General features: G+C 39.8%; 1 protein-coding gene across 1 annotated transcript in view; it reads left to right on the top strand.

Moving 5' to 3' along the window:
• Window positions 1-23188, top strand: part of FMN2 (formin 2) — a 262700-nt gene that overhangs the window by 196091 nt on the left and 43421 nt on the right. The window contains 1 exon segment of the mRNA XM_053667283.1: window positions 5853-5904. Coding sequence (XP_053523258.1) covers window positions 5853-5904 — 52 coding nt within the window.

A 23188-nucleotide genomic window follows, 5' to 3' on the forward strand; every position in this document is an offset into this window, starting at 1 on the left:
ACTGCGTGTGTCTAAAAAAGAGCCCATTCTGGCTGCACTTAAAAGCAACTGGGATGCACATTCATAGATAATTATAAACAAAAACTAGTTAACACTTTAAATAAAAAGATAAATAGCAAAAAGATTTAGAGCCTAGACAAGCAGATGAAAGGGTTTGCCATTGCCTTCCATCTGATACTACTCAAAGGCGACTCTGTCTCCAATTACCTGGGAATATGTGCTATTCCCTCATGAAAGCTCGAGATCAGAAAGGGCGTCCGTTCCATGCCTCTGCTTACTCACGGCTGTTTGGAGCCAGTTCAGCAGAAATACTTAACATCGCAAATGAGCCTGGAGCCAGACGAGCGGCTGCAGACACTAATCATGGGGTCAGAATAGTAACTTAGTAGGACAGCAACCACCAGAAAACATTTGTGGCAACAGAGATTTGGGGAGGAAGTGTTCATGCTGTTGGGGAAGACGCGCTGAATGCCAGAGACATGCTGAATGCTGGAACGGAATCATGAGATCACTATTTTTAACCAGTTGCATGATTAGGGGCCCAGGACTGTCCATGCCAACAGTTACTGGCAGAACTGGGCCTGAAAGGTGATCTTATGCCCTAACCCTAAAATAAGTATGTAGATGAAAACAAAAGTAACCAAATAAGTAGTGGCCACCTCTGAAAAGTTTCAGTGTTCCTTTCATTATATGGTTTGAACCACAGGCTTCTTCCGCCTCACATTTCAGACCTCTCGCTCCTAAGATTTGGGGGAACAGGGGAACCATTCCTCTAATAGTTGCGATATTCTGATCAATGTCTAAGACTCAGTTTGCCCCTGGGGTGCAGGAGTTGATTGGCTAGCTTCTTCAAGGTTCATTATTTCTTTCATTTTATATTCACACGTATGGAGCACAAATGGTGTGCTGTACAAGAACATGGCACACTTTTCAAAAGTCATTTTATCTTTCGGATTTCGGTGGCTTCTTCCCAAATTTACGGATGACACTGTTGTCACCCTTATAGCAATTCCATTTACTGCTGTGTCTCTCATAAAATGAAAAAAGAAAACCACTGAGAAACTCTTACCTCTGCTTCTACTATGAGCTTTGGCAGTTAGGCCTATGAAAGCCACAGCACACACAATTGAAAAGAGAAGAGATATTAAATATAGTTTAGACTTACTCCTTGACTTGGTAGAGGTCTACTGTGCTTTTCTTGGCCCTTAATTTCTTTGTGTTTTTGTAAGGAGGCGGCCTTGGACCACGTGTAAACCCTATTCTGGATGCGGATTCTATCTATAGTAGAATTCAGATGCTTGTTGCTCCTACAATGAAAAACTTTTTGCATGCAAAAGCAACACATACCAGTTCTTTTTTTATAGTCATCGTAATGTGAAGAGGAGAGGAGAGACAGGAAAATTACTACTAGGCAGTCATTGGTTTATACAGGCACACCTCCGAGACATTGGGGGTTCAGTCCCCAGCCACCAACATCATGCAATAAAGTCAACATCATGAAAAAGCAAGTCTTAATCCTTTTGGTTTCCCAGTGCATATAAAACTTATACCTGCACTGTGCTATAGTCTATTGTATTATTGCAATAGTATTATGTCTGAAAAACAATGTGCATGCCACAACTAAAACCATTTTATTGATAAATTTAAAAATCAATCACCTATCACCTGATAGGTGATAACTGTCACCTGAGCCTGCCAGAAAATGGCACCGATAGACTTGCTTGATGTAGGGTCGCTGCAAACCTTCAATTCATATAAGCCACAATGTTGGCGAAACGTAACAAAGCAAAACACAATAAAACAAGATATGCCTGTACCTTATTTACTCTTCCTAAAAAATTACTACCCTGCTTTAACGATCAAGAAAAGTTGTTAAGTCAAAATGATTACCAAAGTTTTTAAAATCTACCACAACTTAGTGGCTGATCTGGAAGTCACACCTGGGTCTGTGACTTTGAATCCCATATTCTAACCCCAAACACTGGCCTTAGGGGTCTCTGAATATGAGAGGCACGGTGGTAAGGGCGCCTTGCCTAGAAAGTGAAGCTTTTCCATACAAGGGGTGGGAGACATAGTTGTTTCTGGAGATCTGGGGGCCAGGCAGCCCCTCCCTTGTCACCAGGGTTCTCTGTTAAAGGTGGCCAGGCTTTCTGAGAGGCTGTGGCGCAGAGAACCTTTGCTGATGGGGTGACAACTTGAAAACTGCCACAAACCAAGACTTGTGCCTCTTTGTCTATTTTAAACACTGTTTAGCTTTCAGATCATTGCCAATATCGGGACAACAAATGGCTGCTGTCTATGTGCTTGAAAGAATGCAAGAATGATCGTACTTCAAGAAGCAAGTTGGAGCCTTCTCTATATTCTCATATAGTTTATTTAGCCTATTTTATTATAATAAAGATTATTGATGGCAGATTATAACTACTAGGAAACTGTCACTAAATGTGGCACTGGCTTTCAAAACTGGTCACAAAGCTGTATGTGCCATGAGAAATTAACTGAAAATACCTCTTACATTTCAGAAAATATAAGTCAGGGAATAAAATAATTAACAAAAGGATTTACACATAGAAAATAATCTTATTTTTTATGTCATCTGCAGTAAAATCTCAAGGAGCTGTGAAGTAACACTGAGGGCCTGCATTTCTTTCAAACCGAAAACCACAGTTGATCTAAGATATTGGTCACCGCACGCATTTCGCCTGGGGACTCCCTAAACAAATGGCAGAGTTAGGCTTATTGTATTCCTCAAATATCTCAATTTTTCACTAACTTATTTACATTTTATCTTAGTAAGTTTCATCCTCACTAACTGACAAAATCAGCTCCTGCCCTTTGTCACTCAGTTCACGTTGTAAGTGTGTTTCTAACAACTGTGATGGCAAAAGCAACTTCGATACTGCATGAAGCTTTGTGTACAAAGTTTATGTTGGAAAACGGTACCTCATTCTCAGAAAACTGACTCGCACCCCAGCTTCTCAGGAGGGTCTTTATTTCTAAGGGTGCCGTACAGAGAAAGATCTGTTCAACTGCTTGATTTGCTGATGCTCCTTCAAGAGTTGAAATGTGTCTTGTAATGCACTTGATCTTGCATTTGCTTATTTATCAAAGTTCGTTATAGTTTGAATACATATATCCCCCTAGCTTCAATATCCTGTAAAAATCACAGATAATAGAACATTTCAAAGTATTCTTTGCTCTCCCAATTTGGTTTTATGATTGTACTATGGCTCTTAGGTTTGGGAAGGGGGTCTGTTTTATGGTTTATTCCTCTGATAAAAAAATCAATCTTCAGAGGGAAAGGGGGTGGGGAATGATGGGGAAAAGGAGGGGAAGGGTCGTCAAGGAACATGTATAAAGGACCCACGGACAAAGACCTTGGGGCAGAGGGGAGGGCTGAGTGTGGGGCATTGGGATGGGTAGGGCAGGAGAGAGTAATGGGGGGAAGTGGGGACAACTTCAATTGAACAACAATAAAAACTTAAATCTTCTACCACTTTGGATTAAAGTGTTTTTTTCAGCTAAACTTGCCCATGCAGTGAAACAAGCTTTTTTATTGCACATCAAAAGGAACCATTATGAGCAAGTAAAACTCATTCTATTCACCACATTTCAGGGGCTTATATTTTTTGAAAAGCTGTAAGCATATGCTTTCTTTATCTACATATAATACTGTAATAAAACAGCAGCTGATATAATTATGTATTATATCACTTTAAGAATTTCAAAGGCTTGAAGTGCAACATTTTCAAAAGACATTTATTTAGTCCCTGCTAATTACTGGGGACACTGTACTAAACATTTTATGCGTTAACAGATTAATCTCTTTGTCTATTATTACATAGTTAATTGTAGTACCTTGAAGAGGATTAGAACGCAGGTCTCTGGCATTCCAGTGTGTCTGAAATTCCATAAATCATTCACTTGATTCTTTTAAAATAGTCCAGAAATTTTCTTCAATCTTAGTCTTACATCTCTGTATTTTACAAAAAAAAAAAAAAAAAAAAAAAAAGACATGCAAAGACAATCAAAAGAATATCCTCCCTGGAAATGGTATGCACTGTTGTGCTTTGCTGATTTCCCTTAAACAGATTTTATGTGGCTCTATAATTGCTTCTGGAATCAGACCATTTTTATGCATGAGCCCAGAGCAGATTACAAAAGACAATCCATTCCGCTGGAGCTTTTTCGAAGTATAATCATGCAACATTTATTCTGTTTTTTTAGTATATGGCTAATGATTGCCTAGTAAGTGTATGTCAACAATGTAAAGTCCAAATGGGGGAAGGGGGTGGTACAAAAAACAGCTCAGATGATCCCCTTTAAATTTTTAGAATCCTGGCAAAGAGGGACAGCGTGACACTCGATGATGGCTTTGCAGATACTGCACAGACCTTCCAGCAAGCACTGTCTTGAGATTGTAAAACATTAACCAGCCCAAGCTGCACTATTGTGTTTAAAGCAGTGACAGAGACACTTTGACAATTCCCAAGTGACCGTGGGTTTGCCTTTATGTATAGGTCCAATTTTTTATCATTAATTTGCTCTGTTCTACTTTGTCTTCTGATTTCTCCCGATGGCCACAAGTATGACCCAAAGGGGCATGCTTATCCAAAGACAACTTTTGCTTTCACTAGTCCAGGTTTTCTTCCTTTTTTTTTATTGTTTTAACTTTTTGTCTAGAACTCAAGTGATTTTCAAAATGTGTCACAAACCATCCGGGAAGCATGAAATCGATTTAGGGGGTACAGTGAACATTTTCAAATGCAACAGAACAGACTAAAAATATTAGCAAGCATTGCATTGAAGTAAGAGTATTTTTAAAACTTTTGTGTCAAAAATCCTGATGTGGCCCTGGCTGGCATAGCTCAGTGGATCGAGTGCGGGCCTGCGAACCACACGATTGCCGTTTGATTCCCAGTCAGGGCACATGCCTGAGTTGCAGGCCAGTTCCCAGCTGGGGATGCATGAGAGGCAACCATACATTGATATTTCTCTCCCTCTCTCCTTCCTTTCCCTTCTAAACATAAATAAATAAAACATTTTTTAAAAAATGTCCTCGGGTCAGGATTAAAAAAAAATCCTAATGTGTATGTTTGTGTGGAAAAGTAATACATGAGTTTCCAGAATGCTTACCAATCAAGAAGGTGACAGTCTCTGCCATACTTATGTGATTGGAGTTCCTCTGTTACTGTAAATAATCTGAAAACAGTGATGTAATCTCTTTTCCCAGTTCGGTCTGTGGGTTTGTGTCTGGTTATCATTCTTTATTTTGGGACAAAATAGTAGCAAATGAATGGGTACATGATCACCTGCCCACTTTCAATTAATGGGAAATGTTAGTGTCTTAACTCACCCTTTTGTAGAAATAACTCTGTATCTGCTCCACTCTGGTGTGGGAGCAGTTATGAAAAAGGTCACATACTATTTCCATTTAGGTTTCGGCTTGGTTTTTGTACCTTTGTTTGAGATAATTATTTTCAACTAATTTTTGGTATTTAGTGTTTGACAAACACAATAGATATGCCTATGAAATCAGCTACTACTTTATTTTCTCAGGTTAAGAGACTGACTCAGAAGAATTGCTGAGAAAAAAGAAATTACTTAGAATCTAAAATTTTGAATGGGTGGTATATTTTGTTTAATCTGTGTCAATGTAATAGTATAAACTTAATGAAAACTAAATATAATCTGATATTCAGTTATATCTATTCATGTATTTAAAATAAACTTCTGACTAGAGTACATTGGAACTCATAACAAATTATAACATATTTTATATTACTAGGATCATATTGCTTGAGTGAGCATATCTATTTATCATTCATCTTTTTACTTTCTTGTACTTTCAGCTAAAATTGACCAAGAGGCAGAGGAGAACTCACTAACAGAGACTCATAAATGGTGAGAAATTAAGTACTTTTTCTTTAACATTTCTTTTCAGAATAAGATCATAAAGTACTTAATATGCTTTATCTCAAGGAACCAATCATTAACTCAATTTTTATTCTCAAGCATAGAAGAAAAAGAAACTACTATAATGGACTTCAATTTCACATTGAGTTTCTGAATTTGATTTTTATGCATCTCAATGTTGCTAGTCCTGTTAAGTATCGAAGTATTGTGAATAGTTTATCACCTTCACTTTTGAAGAGGATTTAGGACTGGGAAGTACAAGAAAAAGGTGACAGCGGGAATATGTTTTAAGAAAAACAGGGGAAGAGTTTGGTTATAGGAAACAGTTGCATTTCCACATTCAAAAGTAGAGCCCAGGTAGGAAGCTGTGGGCTTCGCTTGTCTCCACCTCAGCTTTTAGAAGGAGGTTTGCCATCACAAGGAAGTGCAGAAAAGTATCTTGAGAATCGCCCTGCTTCTCTCTCTGTTTTCTTCTCTTTTTTTTCTCTTTGTATCAGTTAGGGCTCACCAGAAAACAGAACCAGTGGGATGTATATGCATGTATACGTGTGTGCATGTTGGCGTGTGTGTACATGCAGGGGATTATGGTTGGAGTGGATGTTACAATCTTCAGTCTGAAGGCATTATGGAGACAGAACTCTTTCCTACTGGGGGAAGCACAATTTCTTTTCTTATGGCCCTCAACTGATTGGATGGGCCCATCAACATTATGGAGGATAATCTGCTTTTCTCAAAGCCTACTGATACGCACATTAATCACATCTAAAAAATACCTTCACAACAACATCTAAACTGTGTTTGACCCAGAGCTAGTTACCATGCCTAGCCAAGATTAACCCTCACACTCTAAACAGATATGCTTACTCTCTAAACAGTTATGGTTACTCTTGAGGGAATCTTTAGATTAAAGAAATTCTTTTCCGTTACTTATTAGGCCAGATCCTGTATAGCCTATGAACAGATACCACATAGAGTGTAGTGGTTGATTTGCTATACAAATGTGCTTGGCAAATTGGTAAAAACATGAATCTGTTTCTATGAAAAGCAAAAACTGAGCTTAAGACCTTAAATTATAGCAATAGTTGCAGGATTAGTTGTTTACTAATAACAAAATTATTAGTAAAAGAGCCATATTTCACAATAAAACAGTGACCTCTGAAATTCAAACATAGAAATAAGGATAATGGGCCATAAGACACATCCCCCAGAGACATGGGTCTCTGTGCCATCTTTGCAGCCGCCCCGCACAACGGGCACGGCACAGTCAGCAGGAGCGTGGCGGGGCTGGGGGGCGCCGTGTGGTCCACCACCTTGCCAGTCGGAGCTGGCCTCGTGTGATAACTCTGTGATTTCGGAGCAGTACCATAACCCCAGGATAACTTTGTAGGTTAGAACTAAGTACTTAGTAAGTGATCAGTAGGTGTTAATTGCTGTATTATTTTTACTTTAGCATCATAACCAGAAATTACAAAATGTTTGGTGGTACAAGTAGAAACCAGTGTCTGATTGTGGACTCTGGCTGTGTATTTATTTGTTCATTTCAAGTTCTTTGCTGTCTATGTGGAATGTGGTACTGGACAGTCTGTGGAGCACAGATTTGGGTATCCGCGCTGTATTTCTGCACCTGCTCCAAACTGCTGGCATTGTTGCTCCAGGGAGTCCCCATGACTTTTAAATCTGTGTCCTGATATCTGTGTGCAATAAGAGAAGCGATGCCCGCATTGTTAGTGAGTAGAGATAAGTTCCCAACAGTTAACTTAAATGCAAAGTATATGTGTAGAAACCCCCACATCATTTAGGTTTTTTAGAATCCACTTCCATTGTACTTACCAAAATACTTGAACTTGGGGGACCAACTTCCAGAATGAACTCACTTCCCAAGAAACAACCATTTAACTGGAGAAAATGGTATATAACACTCATTTAACATTTCTAGAAAATGTTCTAAGGGCTTTGGCAAATGGAGAATCATTCATTCAACAAAACCTACTAAATCTTAGAAAGAACCACAAGGGTCTGGGGCATGGGAAGCCCAGCCCATCCTTTCCAGCACCTTTCTTTACGGGAACAACTCTACCAGCTCCCGTCCAAGCAAGTCACCTTCTCCTGAGCTCCCAGTCTCAGGTCATCATTCCTTCCAGAGCCAGCAGGCTGCCAGCTTCGGTTGTCCCTCCAACTGCAGCTTATTTAGAAGTTCTATTCCAGACCAATGATGTAGAGTCGATGGCTTCCTTCCCCAACCCAGCTCCCTCTTGCAGGGTGGAACTCCGCTCCAGGTGTGGCAGACCAAGAATATTGGACCCCAGAGTTTGTGTCCCAATAGACCATTAGGGGCACATTCTCTATCAGGAAGGGTAAGCCAAGGAGACTGGGCTCTGCCCTCCTCAGCTCCTGCTTCTGAAGCAGGTGTCTCAGTCTTGGAGAGGCGGGCCACTTGGCCACCTCCGGCTTTAGCTTTAAGCGCTGAGCACAGCAATTCTGCCCAGAGGTCTGCAGCTCCCTCTGAAGGGACTTTGGGTTTATTTAGAACAGAGGAGCAGTCCTTGCCAAAAGGCTTTGTGGACAGCAATGGCAGGCTCGGTGAAGAGAAATTAAGAGGGTACTGTCAGCTCCAGGATACAAACAGCAAAAGCAAAATGGTCCAACGGGAGTTTAACAGAGACAACTAGGGAAGGAGAAAGCCAAGAAGGGTCCTCCTGGGGTGACAGTGCACATGGGTGCTGGGAAGGCCATGCATCAGTGAACTATGCTGCTGCAGTCAGGAGCAATCAGACCTGCATGGAGCGGATTTGGAAACATTCCCCAAGCTGCATGCAGATCCATCAACGAACGGCCTAGACCTCCTGGGTTCTGGGAGCTTCTCAAAACCTTGCCCCAGAGGTTTTGAGGCAGCTCAGTATTCTGTGTGCTCACAGGGTTACTACGAAGGAGGCCGCTGGTGTGGCGGGCAGGGCCCTGCGAATTCCAGTCCGGAGTTCAGTGGGGTGCACCACATGGCATGCCTGGGCCTCCGTGTTGGTGACTAGAATATGACCCTGTGCTTCCTCCCATCTTCCAAAGCTATGGGAATATCATACTTTGTTCTCTGCCATTGGCAAAACTTCCTCAAGTGCGCAGCTAGTTGAGGCCTTATGGAAAAGCATACTCATGGGAAAATGTTTAGGAAACTGCACAAATTCATGTTTTCAGCTTTCTTTAAAGAGGAATAACAACTTTGTCTTTATGATCGAGTAATTTTTTTAAAGCCTTGGTCCATTTCTTAGTCCGTTTAAAATGGGTAAGTGTCACCTTGGCCAGTTGTTTGGAGCATTGTCCTGTGCACTGGAAGGTCGGGGGTTCGATCCCCAGTCAAAGCGTGTACAGGAAGCAATGATCGATGTCTGTCTCTCTTTCATCAGGAAACATTTCCTTGGGTAAAGGTTAAAATGAACTTTTATCAAAAATTTATTAGAACTTTTTAAAAAAAAGAATTCATTTCTATAGTAGAATATTGTGTTTTTCAGGTTATTTTGTGATTTCCTAACTATAAAACATATTTAAAAAAACAATGGAATATATATATATATATATATATATATATATATAATTTAAATGCATTTTAACCAAATATGTATTTTAATCAAGTCATATCTTTTTCCATATTCTACTTGTTAGCATAATAGTTTTATGTGCTGATTTTGTCTGTTTATTCACACATTTTTACCATTAATCTGAGAAGTGGGACTTCGAGCTTGTTTTGCCTAACAAAAAGTTACAGCTTTGGATAACTATGAGCTCTTTCATTTTCTGAGAAGGAAGGTGACTGAGCAGATGAGTCCTAAACCATAGCCAAAGCCCAAACCCAAACTGGAGGGCCGTATTCTCATCTGCAGATGACCTCACTGGGCAAGCCAGCCTACCATGTTGGAGCACAGCGCAGATTTCAGCAGGTCTGGTTCAGGCTGGCTGCGCCCCTGCTGTGTGTGTTTACTTCAGCCTCTGCTTTTATTTGATGTTTAATTAGCATGCATGCTTTCTTCAGTTGTGGAAAAGTATCATCAGACCAGATAGGATTGTTTTCATTTTCCCACAGACTTGCTCAGAGTCTGTGTCAGCTCATAGGCAGAGAGTGCAGAAATGTTGGGTTTGTCTAATCAGTGGTCATTTCTGTATATTCACATTTAAAGAATAATAAGGATGGAAGTTAAAAAGTTGACTTCTGACACCCAGAGGTTCTTATTTATAAATTGTGGCTGCCTTCACATTTTTCTTAGAATTTTGTCTGTTTCTTTCTTTAAATTCCACGGGTAAAACCCACATTTTATGGTGCAACTGACTTTTGAGATAGAAAAAGAACAGATTTAATTTTGGCGTGAGTAAAGCTGATAAAATGACTAAATGTAAATTCTGAATGATCTAACATAGTAGTTTTCATATAAGTATCTTTGTCAGTTAATGTAGGTGATGTTATAGATAAAGGAAGTCCGGCTTACAAAGGTATAATAACTTGATACATTTTCTGTGAGTAATGAAAAGCAACTTTTTAGTATCACTTCTATTATTTTAAAAGAACTTTAATTTTTCTAGAAAGTTCGTGGATTTTCCTACAGATGAAAACATTGGTTCAAACCTGTTCGTGTATTTCAACAAGACATATGCTACTGAAATTTTTTTTCTTTATAAAACTCTGTTTTTAAAAAATGTTTCAGAGTGGCAGTCTTTTTAGAAAACTTTTTTCCAGGAGCTAAAGACAACTAAATGATTGGAATGTAACTTATCTTTTAATCATAAGACAATAATGAATTTGTTAAAGAGAGAAGCATTTACGACAATCATACTGACAGAATCAATAAATTAATGTTATTTATTTTGGCATATGCTGTGATAAATGTTTGACTGTGTCGTTTTATAAAATAAAGTACTCATAGTATCAATTTTCTTTTAATTTTTAAAAAGAATACATTAATTATCCCCTTTCTTCCATTTAATTAAAATAACAGCAAAAGCAATTTCAAACAACCACTAGTAAAAGGCAAGAAATAGTAGTGGAAGAGAGCACATTTGTAAAAGATTTTAAATCACACATTTTAAAAAATAAATGCTACTTCTGCGTGTAATATTGCTTGAATGGTATTTAACCAAAGCCAAGACTGCATAACAAATGAGTTGAAATGGAAAATTTATCTTTCGTGCAAAATAAAGACAAAATCAGGGAAAGAAACAAAGGAATGTTAATTTCCAATTGTTTCACGTAGTATGTAACTGTTCATTTGTCATGGGAGAGAAAATATTTAATCAGTCCTGAAATGATGCTCTCATCCTTTATCATGTTTAGTGACTTTTAGAGTGTCCGTTTGTAAAGTGTTTATCCAAGGAATGGACTTCTGGAACATGGATAAAATGAAAAGTGAAATGTTTAGTTCATAATAGACATATTTTCCAGAATCCCTCTGAGTAACTATCCGGAGACGAACAGAAAGACTGCAGGTCTGTGTTTATCTGGCCGGTGCTGGCAGACCAGGCAGGCTCCAGCCTGGTGTTAAAACCCAAGTGACACGGAATGTCTCTGCAGAACCCCCAAACAATGACATCACTCTCGTCGCCATATTGATAAAGTAAAACAAAGTTGAAGTTTGTTATTTTCCAATTCGGATTTCTTGGTTAACTACTTTGACTCCCTCCCCAGAAGAGCGAGCATTTGGAGGCCTCAGGGAGGAGGGTCAGGGGAGGGAGCTGCGTGTGCCACCTTTCACTCCCAGGCTGCATGGTGAATCTTCCAGACAGCGCATACAAGGGGATTCTCTCCTGCAGCTGCGTTATTTAAAGTTTTATAAAGTCCATGGACTTTGCACAGTGTGGGACCCATCGATACCCTTTACAGAGTGGCTGGCCTTTGTCAGCCATAAAAAATCTTAGATGTGGTCTCCTGAAATGTTTTACATGTAGCTTCTGTGTATTTTAAATAGAAGGACTTCAGGACCTTCTGCTTCAGAGAATTTGGTATGTTTCCTTTCAGCCTGGGTTGGTAATTCTAAAGAAAAGAAATACATCCAAGTATTTCAGTGCTTCTGCAAACTTTTGTTTTAAAAATGGAAACTTTTTTTCCTGTTGTATATAGTCTTTAGGTGGCACAAGGTTGTTCAGCCCTCCTCTCTTGCTTCTCTCCCAAATAACATCAGCCCATCTGGCTAAGACCAAGGTCATGTTCCTACTAATGCTCACAGAGTCCCCTAAGGAGAAACATTGCAATGAAAATATGTTTTAAATCCTTTGGTAGTACTGTGGTGTGGAAATTTGTACCTATACTGATTTTTGAAGAAGGAAGAATATGATTGGCATACCCTAGATCAGTGTGAGTAAATGTGAGAAAAAAGCTTTTAAAAATTGCCAAACCACATTGTGTATTATTTAACCCACTAAAATTTCCCAAAGGGATTAGGAATTATTTTTAAATATCACAAAAATATATACTTACCAAGTAATTCATTAAGTCTTTTTTGGTTTGTTTTTGTTGGTAGTCTTTACACTGTTTAGCAATAAAAGCACAAGTATCCAGGGGAAAATTTACGACTTGATCAAAATTCTTTGATTCGAAGATATTGAAATCAAGTTAAAGAGAATGAGAATATTTGACATAGTTTCCAACATTGAGCTAAAAACCGTTTGAGGAGCTAGTCCAGAAGACTCTTGCCTTTGACTTACAGCCAAGAATTCACCAGAAGAGCATGGAATAAACAAGGCAGTAAGAAATCGGAAAATAATTTGTGTAAAAAGTGACCTAGAAATAGGGTACGATAAAAACAGTACACATATTTTTTTTTATCCTAGGGTGTTGTAAGGTTGTATGATATTGCATGTTCTTTTTTATGACCTGACACTTAGACCACACCCTTTTGAAGCTGGGGCTGATTTCAGGCATTCAATGACTGTTGAGAAAGCTTAGTTGCACGCTGATAATACAGGTCCTCTGTAGTCACTTATTTCACGATGTTCACTCCAACTGTAAGTCAGCGTGCTGGTTAACCAAAAGGAAAAAGATCAAAATGCCTTTGAACCCCCAAACGTACCCTCTGGACCTGAGCTGCTCTCGTTTCTTGCCAAGGCTCTGATCCTGCAGTGACGTCCCAGGAGAAACAGTGCCTTGTAGGCCGACAGACATATTTTTAAAATCAGTCTTAAGGACTTTTTAAATTTCTCCCCTTACCTATGAACATAAATTGTGGGTCTGCTTTTTTTCAAAACTCATGCAACTTATCTTTCCTTTTTTGCTTTTAGTTATATGCCCTGTGTTCCTGGTTAGATAAGGAGAAATTAAGATAATATTCCAAACCTCTCAACTTTATTTGAAATATGTGATTTATCAACGCTGCTATTTAAAGTGGCCTAGCCATGTTTTCAGATATAGGCTTACAGAATTTCAGCCTCCTTTTAAAAGCAACCTCTATATATTTTCATAGGCTATTTGACATGTCCATGCTGTCAAAAGTGCTGTTCAAGCTCAGCACCTATAGAAAATATCAGCTTCTATTTAAAAGGATCACGAGAGTTAAGTCCCTAATAAAGTGCACACACACAGTGATTCAGAATTGCAGTATTTATGTGAATACCATAAATTATCTTTCATTGTAGTATTTTAATAAAGATGCACAGATTAAAAGGAGGACGGGTAGCAAGAAGTTAAATAGTGATAAATGGTTCACTAAATCTGCAGTTGTTAACGAGTGATTTCAGACAGTGGCAGGTTTTCATAACCTATTATATAGTTCAAGGTTAAATGTACTAGGAGTATAAGGAAATCCATATCTAAGTAACTTTTTGTGTTAATATGTTTTTTAAAAATCAATAACCACAAATACAATGTTTTTAAACAATAACCACATATAATCCCAAAATATTATTATTTTGACAAAAAATAAAAAATTAAGTTTAAAAGAAAACTAAATGTAAGAATCAAGAGCTCGATAGCTCAAGTATAATGTTTAACATTTAATGTAGAATAAATTCAGTGATTGTAATTATAAGGTTTCTAGGCCAATAGGTGAAAATAGGCTATTCTGACTCTCAGATAACTACATAAATTAGAAAAAATAAGAGAAGGTTTGCAGCTAACTGATACAAAAATAGAAGTATAGGTATAGAAAGATATTGGCATTAAAAAAATTATCAGTTCTTTTTAAAAGTTTATCTTTTCACTACAGTTGACATAGTATCAGTTTCAAGTGAACAGCACAGTAGTTTGATAATTACATAAAAATTCTTAACTCTTAATTCCATCCTTGAAAAGACATAATTAGGTCCCAGCTCAGAAGTGAAAAATTGCCATTAACATTTTCTGTTTGGAGTTTCTCACTGAGTAAATCTAGTAACCCAAACCATTGCCAGCCAATGGCCGGCCAGCAAGTGAAGGCATTTGAAATCATGAAATAATGAAACAAGGTCTTTGAATCCAGAGGGGAAAATCAGCTTCAGGACGATGAGGTTCTGCTAGAAGTAGATTTAGATTTCAGCCTCAGGTTGTCACCCCAATAAACTGCAAAAGGATTAGATAAATAAATGCTAAAATGGAAACTTCAGAAGCAAATATTAAGACATATTTATAGGGTGTAGGATGGGAAGAAGCTTTGCAAACACATAGTGACAGAATATTAATGTTTATTTTTATTTTTGCTATTTATTTCTAAGTGGTTCATTGTTTGTTGGTGTTCTAGTAATAAATTGCTTAGGGTACATAGTAGTCAAGTTCGTTTCAGGAAGTTTTTTGATTTTCCTGTTACCCCCGTATTGTTCCACACGTATGTTGCCTCTGTAATTCACTTTACTTTTTAGTAATTTTTATTTCTCTTAAAGTTATAAATGTAGACATAGTTGAGAAAGTCAGAACCATAAAGCTTGTAACAAAAATAGCAGCCTCCTGCCCTGTCCTGTCTGACTCCTTATTTGTCCCTTAGCTGTTCCTCTGACATTGCCTGCCACATTTGTCAACAGTGTCCTTGCATGAGGCCACCCAAGCAGATCTTGTCCACAGATGATCAGTGGCCTCAGAATAAAACCATGAAAGATACCACCTTTGAGGTGCTGGGAGAGAAAGGGACGTAATGGAAAGAGAAGTCACCTCAGGGCAGTAAAGTAAGAGTATCGTAACAGAGGTCCAGGTGAAGCGAAGGTAACAGAAAATCCCGAAAATGATTATGATGTACAGCTAAAAACAAAATCTGCTGGTTTTAGTAATGGGAAAACAACTTGCACCCTTATCAAAAGTAGTTTTAGCTTACATTTGACCCTGTATGAATAAGTGGGTCAAGAGCAATATTGCAGTGGGCTGAAGGAAGTAAAGAAGCAGAAACCCTGAGGGCAGGCGGCTTTTTATTTTGGAAGGACAGAGAGAGAGAGACTGGATGGAATATAGAGGGAAGTGTGTGGTCAGTGTTTCAAATCACCTCTGATCGCTGCACCTGAAGATACAGCTACAGGAAAAGCAACAGCCGGAGAGAAAAATCTTCATTTTAGGACAATTATTATAGCCACGAAGCAGAGAAAGCTGTGATTCAGTTGCTGGTGGCCATGAGGAAGTTAGAACCATGGAAGGTATTGGCTAATAAGCCATGTCATGAACTTCAGAGAAGGTGCAGCTCGGTTGTGGTGAAACAATGGTCAGGAAGGGCATCGGAGGACAAGAAATAGTGAGACTCCCTTTCTCAGCTCCCTGCATTTGAGAGGATAAGAGACAGGGAAATGTAAGGAGTCACTGAACAACATCATAGATGGCAAGGTGTCGTCTCGTTAAAGCCATGCTTTTATTAAGAAAAAGAACAACTAATCATATTGGAATAATGAAGTACGAGGTTATAAATCTGTCTCTGCAACCCCCCAAACAATTGGGAATTCAGAGGGCTTAACATGGAGTTCGTAGAGCCAGTGGGGGCACATATGTCCAAAGAGAATAGAGGGAGTTGAGTTGGGAGGGGCTTGTACTTAGGAAGACAAGCACGCCCATCTATGCATAAGGAAGGGTAGCGTGGAGGCTCATCACAGGACCTGGAGAGATTGTTGGCCGAATTATTTTAATGGTGACTGCTAACAGGTTGCCATGGTTTATGCATTCATCGTGCACTGCTGTAGCTCATCGCTGCAACTTGGCCTCTTGGATTTGTTAGGCTTAAATGGTACAGCTATGTTCCGATTGGCATTATCTGGAGAAGAAGGACATACTTTCTTTGAATGACAAAGACTGGGAGAACAGATAGTTGAAAAAAACAGAGGGTATCTTCAGGCTGAATAACCCAACAGAGGAAGGCTGTCACAGTGGCGTATGCACTTTACGAATGGTACCTCCTTACTGGCATTCGTTAGTGTGCTCAGAAAGCATACAAGATAGTCTCTGTAGATATGGACCAAAAATGCAATAATATTTATGTTTCAAACTGCATTCGTGTCTTCAAAAATGTTAGGATGCTTAAAAATCTCATTAGTTTGCAAATATGGTAGCTCTTGTATTCCACCCCAGCAACTGGTGTGAGGCCCTCTGCTCACGCTTATAAAAAAAAAAAGGTATTCCACTCGGTATGACAATGCTATGCAGTGTGAAACATGCCAGGAATATCTTACAAATATCGTTGGGCTAGAGCAGCAGAGATTTATCCAAGCACTGAAAGTACATTTTTAAAATGCCAGATAATGCCTTTTTTCCAGCCTCTGATCTCTGAATTGACCTCCCAGGAAAATGGAGGTTTCTGTGGACGTGGTTGTGATGCGTCACTACCACACTTCTGCTGAAGGGAGCTCTGTATACTTCTAATTGCTATTGTCACAAAAATGAAGATTTGATCTTTGGTGCTTGTGGTATCTGTGTCTGAGATGAGGATGGGAGGACCTTGGGGACCATAGTCAGTTCTTACCGTATTCCTATGAGAACTGGGTGGCGTAGTTCAGAGTGCCCATTACATACACGAGGACAAGGAGAACATCTGATTTCTGTTCAATTACTTCCCCCACCTCAGAACGTGAGGGGGCTCAGAGCCAGGAATGGAACTGGAGCCACTTTAAAAGCTGAACCTCAGGTGTCTATTGTGCAACTGTAGGATTCAACCATGAAAGTTCCAAGTGAAATGAATGAGATACTGGTATTCGTGGGGATGTTTTACTCCAATTTAACTCTGCCGAATAATAATTTATAACTCATTTCTTATCCTGTTTCTGCTGCTCGATAATTGTTAGGATAAAAGTAGCAATATATGTGAAAACACTTTCTAAATTATGTGGTAGGAGATACATATTAATACAAGACATTTTGGATGATTTTACAAGTGTAGGCAGCTCAGTGAGAAATCAGACAGAAGTAACAGGACAGTGTTTTTTATGCCAGTCTGTCATTTTGATTCTATGTCAGGAGGGCCTTGCCAATCAAAAGGGAGCCCATGTCTGTTACAGGTTTATTGTTACTATGAGGTTCGTGGAGAACAATCTGTGTATAACACAACCGTGTGTCTGAAGTTGATGATCATTCCAATTTCAATGCATTCTAAAAGCCTTATGTTTTTACTCTCCCAGACAGTGTTTTATAATTCTGACATGTTACATACTTTTATTGTATCTGTCCCTTTCTTATTATAAATACAGATGATTTACTACTTTTGATTTTTAACCTTTGTTCTAGCTTTATAAGTGGTTGTTCTACAACCTTTACTGTATGTTTGCCTTTACCAGGGAGAGTTTTTTCTTCACATATTTTCTTATTAGAAAAACGTATTTTCTTACTTTTTCTTCTTTATCGCTTAAAGAAGCCCCTTTAACATTTCCCATAAGGCTGGTTTAGCGGTCATATGCTCTTTCAGCTTCTGCTTTTTGGGGGGAAACTATCTCCCTTCAATTCTAATTGAAACCTTGTTGGGTAGAATATTCTGGATTGTTGATTTTCCCTTTAACCAGTTCGAGTGCATCATGTCATTCACTTCTGGCCTGCCAAGTTCCTACTGAAAAGTCAGCTGATGGTTTCATAGGGGGTCCCTTGTGTATGCCTAGTTTCTTTCCTCTTGATATTTTTAAGATATTCTCTCTACCTTTAATTTTTGACATTTTTTATTTATTGCCATTTTATTGTTCATAGTTTTTTTTATTTTAATTTTATTGATTATGCCATTACAGTTATTCCCCCCTTCATTCCCCTCCACCCTGCACCCCCCACCCCTACCATTCCCCCTCTTTAGTTTATGACCATGTGTCTTAAGTTCTTTAGATTCTATATTTCCCATACTCTTCTTGCCCTCCCCCCTAATCTATTTTCTACCTACCGTCTATGCTACTTATTTTCTGTACCTTCTCCCCCCTTCTCCTCCTCCCACTCTCCTGTTGCTAACCCTCCATGTGATCTTCATTTCTATGGTTCTGCTCCTGATCTAGCTGTCCTCTAAGTTTGCTTTTGTTTCAGGTGTGGTTGTTGATAACTGTGAGTTTGCTGTCCTTTCACTGTTCATCTTTTTTTATCTTCTTTTTCTTAGGTAAGTCCCTTTAACATTTCATACAATAAGGGCTTGGTGATGATGAACTCCTTGAATTTGACATTTTAATTGTAATATGTCATGTGGTGTGAACCAGTTTGAGTTTATTTTTTCAAGGTTCTCTGTGCATCCTAAACCTCGATACCTGGTTTTTTCCCCCAGGTTAGAAAAACTTTTAGCTATTATTCCTTCAAATATGTTTCATGCCCCTTTCTTTCTTCTCTACCTGGGACCCCTCTAATACAAACAGTATGCTTGATGTTGTCACACTTTATTATGTCCATCATTTAAAAATTTTTAATCCTTACCTGAGGATATATTTATTGAATTTGGAGAGAGTGGGGAGAGGAGAGAGGCAGAGAGAGAGAGAGAGAGAGAAGCATCGATGCATCCTGTATACAGGTATACACCCTGACTGGGTATGGAACCCAAAACCTAGGTATGTGTCCTGACCAGGAATCGAACCTGCAGCCTTTTGGTGTACAGGATGATGCTCCAATCGGTTGAGCCACCCGGCCTGGGCAGCAAATTTTATGTTCTGTACATACAAACTTAGAGTTACTCTATCTTCCTAGTAAACTAAATCTTGTTATCAATCCTATCCTCTTCCCTGATGTTTTCTGCCTAAATTTCTATTTTGTCTGATAGTAATATATGTCTATATCAGCTTTTCCTGATTGTTATTTCTTCGTTATGGCACTTCCACCATTTTACTTTCAAACTCTCTATGTCTGTATGGTCAAAGAAACCAATTTAGGGGTTATTCCTGCTGCCCCGGTGTATCGCCATCGCAACTGTGCACTTGGAGAGTGGGCGATTGGCCACTGGGTGGGGCATGGGTTCAGTAGGGCTGCTGCAAACTGTATACGAGTACGTTAGCCTGGATTCCTCTCACCTCCCCTGTAATCCCCCGCCCTGGTAGAGGTGGCCGGGATGGAGCTGTGGGTGTCTGCGCAGGCCCTGCATCCCACAGTCCTCTGAATGTGGCGACATTTCCCTTTGTCCACTATGTAGTTGACAGTGACGGGTGCTGGCCCCTTTGGGGATGGACCGAGGGAATCATTCCTATACACTCGCCATGGTGTTTCAGGATTTTTCCTCACACAGACCCAGCCACCCCTTTGGTGAGTGGGTTCTGGATCTGAACTTGGCTCGATTCTCGGAGCTGAGCAAGGGATCTTAGCTTTTTATTGAAGCAACTACCTTTATCCTGTTCCTCTATCCTTGCCTTTTTCTTTGGTCGTAGATATTAAGCAATTCCCTTGTTGTTTGCCCCTAAGGATGCCATGATCTATTGACTTCTCCACACCCCTGTGCATCAGGCGTCCTTGCCTTGTCAGTTACTGTGGGAATTATGGTCCCCAGGCTTCTGACTCCCAGACTCCCGCCGCCACATACAGTTTATTCTTGCAGCTCCTCGGATGTATACTCTGTTTTCACCCTTGAACCGATCTAGCATTCCTGTAGCTGGGTTATTCTGGGATGGCACCTTAATTATCCTCTTAGCAGCCTAAAGAGAAGCTGGGGCCACTCCCGAGGGGCCCGATTATTTCTTTGTCCAGTGTCTTCTGGCCCCAGGGGAAGCACCAGCTCTAACTAGAGAAAAGTGCACTATTTCTGCAAATGCTCCAGAGTATCAGCGATCTGTAGGAATGACACTTGGGTGTCTCCATCCCTTGTTTCAGGATCCCAGGTTTTCCCAGCCACGGCTCTGACCTGAGCTTAGCAGGCTTGCTTCCGCTGAGCATTCAGATGTCGCTGGAGTTCCGCAGCTCTGATTGTTGGATCTTCTTTGTGTTGCTTAGCTGTTTCTGTTATTGCACCACAGGGCACAGCGGCCTCTTTCCAAACTACCAAGGAGGCCCTCGAGCAGTCTTTAACTGCTTCTTCACACCCTGGGTTTCTCATTGTCCCTCAGCAGTGTCAGTCTCAGTGTCCCTCAGCAGCTTAGCAAGAGTCAGCCAGTCCCTCTGTCTATGTGCCATTGTTCTCACTGTGTTTTCAACAGTCACAATCATCACGCTTGCAAGGGCATCACCCTCCTCCAGGCCTCTTTCTTAAACTAACTCTGGTGATGTCTTAGCAGCTCCTAGCTTTCGATGTGCCCAGGGTCTGTCTGTGCCCCACAAACAACTGAGGACAGTGGGGTGATAAGTGAATCTGCCCCAGAACCCCTTCTCACGGCGTGTTTTCTTGGGTCCCTTAGGGCCCTACTTATGTTATTTCAGGTTTCCAAGTAGTAGGTGCCAACACTGGATTTATTGGGAAAACTGGGGAGGGAGCCAGAAGCAGCTGGGGCTGCTGTTAGCCCTGGACGCAGGTCCATGGAGGACAGGGCAGGGGGAAATAGCTTCAGACTGTGGGGCAGTTACGAGAAGGTCTTGGCAAGGCTGATGGGAAGTGGTTGAGACAAAGTCACCCTTGACAGGAGCCTGAGTCTCCCAGACTTGCACCTGTGTCATTGTTTCTGCGGTGCTCACTTGCTGGCAGGGAGCAACCCCAGGACCTTCCAAAAGTCAAGGGGCTGACCTCAGAGCAAAGCAGCTGGAGCCCTTGGCCATGTCCATTCTCTGTGGTATCTGGGTGTTTGTAAAGATGCCTACTCATGGCTGCCACAGAGACGACCCACTGGTTTCTCTTATTTTTAATACATTTCATTAATAAGTATTAATTTATTTACTGTCTTTGCCCCTTTCTGAAATAATATAACACAGTCAAGTTATTCATGTTTTCTCACCACCTTTCCACGAGTCATCAATCAATGTTTTAAGGCTGACTTTTTTTTTCCTTTTCCTTTCTTCTTTTAAAAGATGTGACAACTGTGCTTAGGTGTCTTTGTGTTTGTCTATTTTTTGCGTATTGATGTTCCATTGTTCCAGCACCATTTGTTCAAAAGATTGTCCTTTACCATTAAGTTGCCTTCGTTCCCTTGTCAAAAATCAGTCACCTGCCCTGGCTGGTGTAGCTCAGTAGATTGAGTGTGGGCCTGTGAAGCAAGGGTCACTGGTTCAATTCCCAGTCAGAGCACATGCCTGGGTTGCAGGCCAGGTCTCCAGTAGGGGATGCATAAGAGGCAGCCACACACTGATGTTTCTCTTCCACTCTTTCTCCTTCCCTTCCCCTCTCTCTAAAAATAAATAAATAAAATGTTTTTTAAAATGGGTCACCTATGTTTGTGTCAGTCTCTCTCAGGGCGCGCTAGGCTGTTTCTTGGGTTTCTGTGTCTATTCTTCCCCAATGCCATGCCATTCTGATTACTGTAGCTTTACAGCAAGTTTGAAGTTGGGTAATGTGAGGCCTTCAACTTTGTTTTGCTTCTTCAGTGAGGTGATACCTGTTCCAGGTCTTTTGCTTCCACTTGTAAACTTCAGAATCAGTTTGTCAATAGTCACAAAATAAGAGTTAGGATTTTGATTGGGATTACAAGAATCAGCTCAAGCTGGGAAGAACTGGCGTGTTTACAGTATTGACTACTCCTAACCATGTCCATGAATATCTCTCCATTTATTTACATCTTCTTTGACTTCTTTATCAGACTTGTTGGTTTTCTCACATAGATCATGTAAATTACCTAAGTATTTCATGATTTTGTGCTACCGTGATGCATATATGTGTGTGTGTATAATTTAAGACTTCCGTTGTTCAATGCTGCTATATAGGAGAGCAATTGTTTTGTATATTGACCTGTATATTTCAACATGCTTTACTTATTAGTTCCAGGAGGTATTTTGTAGATTCTCTGGCACTTTCTACATGGACATATTCACCTGCAAATAAAGACAGATTTGTGTCTTTCTCTCCCACCTGTACACCTTTGATTTCCTGTTCTTGTCTTACTGCATTAGCTAAGATGCAGTGTGATGTTAAAAGGGAGTGGTGGGGAGGATTCGCTTGTCAATCCTTGGAGGACAGCCCTCCGTCTGATATCATTAAAGTATCGTGTTCACTGTAGGTGCTTTTGTAGATGTACCTCAGTAAGTCAAGCCAGTTCTCTGTTCCTAGTTTGCTTGAAGATTTTATCATGGTGTTATATTTTTGTCAAATGCTTTTTTTCATATCAGTTGATAACATCCTATTACTTTTTTATTTAGCTTGTTCATATGGTAGATGAAATTATTTTATTGGAATATTAGACCCATTTTGCGTAACTAGAATAAAGCACGCTTGGTCACTTTTTTTGTTCATGTTGAGTTGTATTTGGTAATATTTTGTTGGGAATTTTTGCATCTATGTTCAAGAGTAATATTGGCCTGAATATTTTCTTTCTTGTAATGTCTTTACATTGTTTTGGTGTAAGCTAGTGCTGGTCTCATAGGATGAGTCAGAAACTGTTTCTTCTGCTTCTGTTTTCTGCAAGAGATTGTGGTGAAATGCTACCATTTCTCCTATAAAAGTTTGGTAGAGTTTATGAGGGTAACTACCTAGGTCTAGTGGTTTCTTTTTGGGGAGGTTATTAATTATTAATGTCATTTCTTTAATAGATGTAGGTGTCTTAGTTTATCTATTTCTCCTGGGACAGTTTTGGTAGTTTGTGTCTTTCAAAGAATTTAACTATTTTATCTAAATTATCAAATCTGTGGGCATAGAATTACTTATAATATATCTGTAAATATTATGGCCGTATTATAAATACAGCTTCCACTTCTAAGGTCTTAGTTATGTCTTTTTTTTCTTCTTCCCTCTCTGTGTGTCTGTGTCCTAATCTAGTCTCTTAGGGGCATCAGTTAAATTGGATTAGGGCCTATCCATAGGGCCTCATTTTCCCTCCCTCCCCCCCTCCCTCCCTCCCTCCCTCCCTT

The sequence above is a fragment of the Artibeus jamaicensis genome, unplaced genomic scaffold (assembly GCF_021234435.1).
Source record: "Artibeus jamaicensis isolate MK-2021 breed Jamaican fruit bat unplaced genomic scaffold, CSHL_Jam_final contig_467, whole genome shotgun sequence".
NCBI classification, from domain to species: domain Eukaryota; kingdom Metazoa; phylum Chordata; class Mammalia; order Chiroptera; family Phyllostomidae; genus Artibeus; species Artibeus jamaicensis.